This window comes from Rhagoletis pomonella, unplaced genomic scaffold (assembly GCF_013731165.1).
Source record: "Rhagoletis pomonella isolate Grant_MI unplaced genomic scaffold, Rhpom_1.0 Rhpom_scaffold_00012, whole genome shotgun sequence".
NCBI lineage: Eukaryota > Metazoa > Arthropoda > Insecta > Diptera > Tephritidae > Rhagoletis > Rhagoletis pomonella.
The window spans coordinates 17,404,272-17,407,063 of record NW_023458566.1 but is presented as its reverse complement, the minus strand read 5'-3'; the positions used below and the strand labels follow the sequence as shown (position 1 = coordinate 17,407,063).

The 2,792-nt window shown below is 38.7% G+C and overlaps 2 protein-coding genes across 2 annotated transcripts; one reads left to right on the top strand and one right to left on the bottom strand.

Annotated features, from left to right (window-relative positions):
• The first annotated feature begins 149 nt into the window (after window positions 1-149).
• Window positions 150-1,347, top strand: LOC118747971 (LETM1 domain-containing protein 1). The gene is made up of 3 exons (XM_036482213.1): window positions 150-537; window positions 596-884; window positions 963-1,347. The coding sequence occupies exons 1-3, from the start codon at window positions 242-244 to the stop codon at window positions 1,293-1,295; spliced, it is 918 nt and encodes a 305-aa protein (XP_036338106.1). The 5' UTR covers window positions 150-241; the 3' UTR covers window positions 1,296-1,347.
• Window positions 1,348-1,656: 309 nt separating this feature from the next.
• Window positions 1,657-2,788, bottom strand: LOC118747610 (60S ribosomal protein L14; the record flags this gene model as incomplete). The annotated part of the gene is made up of 3 exons (XM_036481660.1): window positions 1,657-1,930; window positions 2,298-2,492; window positions 2,681-2,788. Coding segments are annotated over 3 exons (504 nt in total), but the record flags the coding sequence as incomplete, so codon positions are not given.
• Window positions 2,789-2,792: the final 4 nt, after the last annotated feature.

Below are 2,792 nucleotides of genomic sequence, written 5' to 3'. Positions count from 1 at the left end.
TACCTCAAACCCTTTTTGGTCAAATATTTTCAGTGGTACTACCGAGAAACATTCGAGTGACCAGAAAAGCCAGCTACCCCCTGTTGTCCCGCCGCATATTTGTCCTCCTGAACCACAATATCCGCCAAGCAAGATTGGTGAATCAAAAGATGCGCCAAGTTGGTCCAAGTGGCCGCCACCAATACAGGATGTCAAAAAGACCACTTCACAGAGGTTGTCACGAGAAAATGTCGAAAACTATATGTTTAAGCATTTCTTCGACTACATCAAAAACTATGAAAAATTATTTGAGAAAAACTTTCCTTCTGCCATGAAGGTGTATCGCACTTATGTGGACGGGGTCATGGATTTCTACAATGACATGAAAGCTTATCTAAAGATATCACGCATTGCTAATAGTTCCCCGGTGGGTCTAAAAGCATTGAATCGTAAAGAATTGGAACTATACATGCAAATGCCTCGAGATATGATGAAGGTTGCTCCCGCTTTATTTGGAGCCGCGCTTCCGCTTGTCGGATACGTGGTGATGCCGTTGATGTAAGTCAAATGCCTTATTATTGTATGAATTCTAAATTCTCCTTGAACTTCGATTCAGCTTTGCGTTTCCACAGCAATGCCTTTGTTCACATTTCTGGACGTTACAACAAAGAGCGGAGTTTCAACAAATCGCGCTGCAAAAACGTCTTAAAAATAATAAGCTAGTTTTGAGAATATTGCAGTCGAAATTAAAGGATGTCAAAAAACACCAACATCACGATCAATTGCAACGTATTTTGGGCATGTTGGGTAGTGGTTTTCACCCCAGTGTCGAAGCATTGCTTGAGGTTAAGGACATTTTCGCTCAACCGCCATACGATTTACTATCTCTAACTAGGAAACAGATTGTAAGCAAGTCAAATTCACAGCACAATTGTGAACTTAAAAAGAAGGTACTACATATTGCATATATTTCCTTTCATTAGGGTCTGCTGTGTCAACTACATGGAGTTCCTACTCTCTTGTTCAAGCGTTTCCACTTATCGGAGCATGCATTTTTGGTACATCACATGGATTTGGCTATAGTACGCGAAGGTCACGTTCATAACATGCACCCCGATGGTATCCGTCGATCCTGCTATATTAGAGGTCTTAATCCCGTTAACCTGAGCACCGATGAAATGATATCATGGCTACGTAATTGGATAAAAATTTCTACATCGATTGAAGAACAACACATCAGCATGTTCCTGTACCTGCCAGTTCTATTAGGATACAATCACCCAAATAATTGGCACCTTATTTATGACAGTAGTTAAACAATTAGATCTAGGAAACCAGCAGTGATGTGTTATAAACCTAAAAAAAAAATCATAGAATTCAGTTTATTTACAAGCGGCAGAAATATGCTACAAAATGTGTGCTCCGCTTTTTGTTCATCTTTTACTAGCAAAGTATTCCCAGTTGTAAAATGAAACCAATTCAATAAGCAGGTCCATTAGTTTTATTCTAATAGAATGAAGTGTTCAAACCTTGGTTCAAGCATTTTCCGAAATTAATTAAAAATTATATTAATTAAAAAAAAGATAATCTGTAAATAATTTCAAAAGTCCTCTATTTCATGCAAGTAAACCATCCATCAACCGCATATTCAAATACAAAAATCAAAAGACGACGAAATAAGACAAAGAATCCTTTATTCCTAAAAAATAAGTTTATTTTCCTTTAAAAAGCAAGCAAAAAGAAACTGCGTTTATTTCTTGGGGGCACCCTTTTTCACGCCTTGTGCTTTCAATTCGCGAATGCGTTCGCGTTTGTCCTTCTTCAATTTGCGCTCTGTACCGTCAGACTTGGTACGCTTTTTCAATGTGTTGAAAGCAATAGTAAGCAACTTGTTACGTTGACGCTTGGCATAGCGCAGCTTGAAGCGATCGAAATCATTCAAATGTGAACGCTGCAAGTAAAACAAGGAACTTTAGCAAGATAGCAAAGAATTTAAATTTCTTAATAACTAGTCTTTTCAGAGTATTATAAATTAGCTTCATTATGTATCAGCCGGCAATTCCTATCAAGAACTTTCTTTATCATCATGCGAACTTGTGTGCATACAATATTTTGGTCGCTCGTTTGCACACGACTTTGAGGTTGTTCACACTTGCCTGGTTATGTTGTCATTGTTGTAGCGGCTACAACATCCTGGTTATCCAGTTATGCGGTTATAAATTTTATTCAGTTTACAATAAAATACACTACATAATAATTTTTAACCAAATAAACTAATGACCAGGCAAGTGTGAACACCCACATTCTATTTGAATTACCTTGCAAATGTTCTGTGATTTGGCTGACCATGGGCTAGCCTTCCATTGGGCTTTTAAGTCGCTGTCCTTCCAGGCCTTGCGCACAATACGTGTGGGAGCAGTGAAGGGGAATTTAATGCGGTATTTGGTCAAATGCAGATTATTCAATCTGTATGCCTGGCGTGGAACTCCAGTCAGTGGCCCATCAACAAGTACCTGAAAATTAAAAGATCCATATAAAATCCAGCAATAAAATGCGCAAAAACCGCCAATATGCTTTAATACGCTATCAGTTGTGGTTGTAAATAGCTTCAGATATGTATCAGTTGGCACTTCCTATCGTCAACCGTTTCATCACTAGCGTATCTTTGGTATATTGGCGAAATCATATTTCGTTCACTAACCCGTGTTTGGTCAATAACATCAACAATGGCCACCAGACGACCCTTCAAGGAGCCCGCTGAGCATTTGGCAATACGGCCAGTCTGTACAAACCTTTGGAAAGGCTGTAAAACA

Coding starts and splice junctions, on each gene's coding strand:
- LOC118747971 (XM_036482213.1), top strand. CDS start 242: ATGTTTAAGCATTTCTTCGACTACATCAAAAACTATGAAAAATTATTT. Junction 538..595: donor TACGTGGTGATGCCGTTGAT/GTAAGTCAAATG, acceptor ACTTCGATTCAG/CTTTGCGTTTCCACAGCAAT. Junction 885..962: donor CTCTAACTAGGAAACAGATT/GTAAGCAAGTCA, acceptor TCCTTTCATTAG/GGTCTGCTGTGTCAACTACA.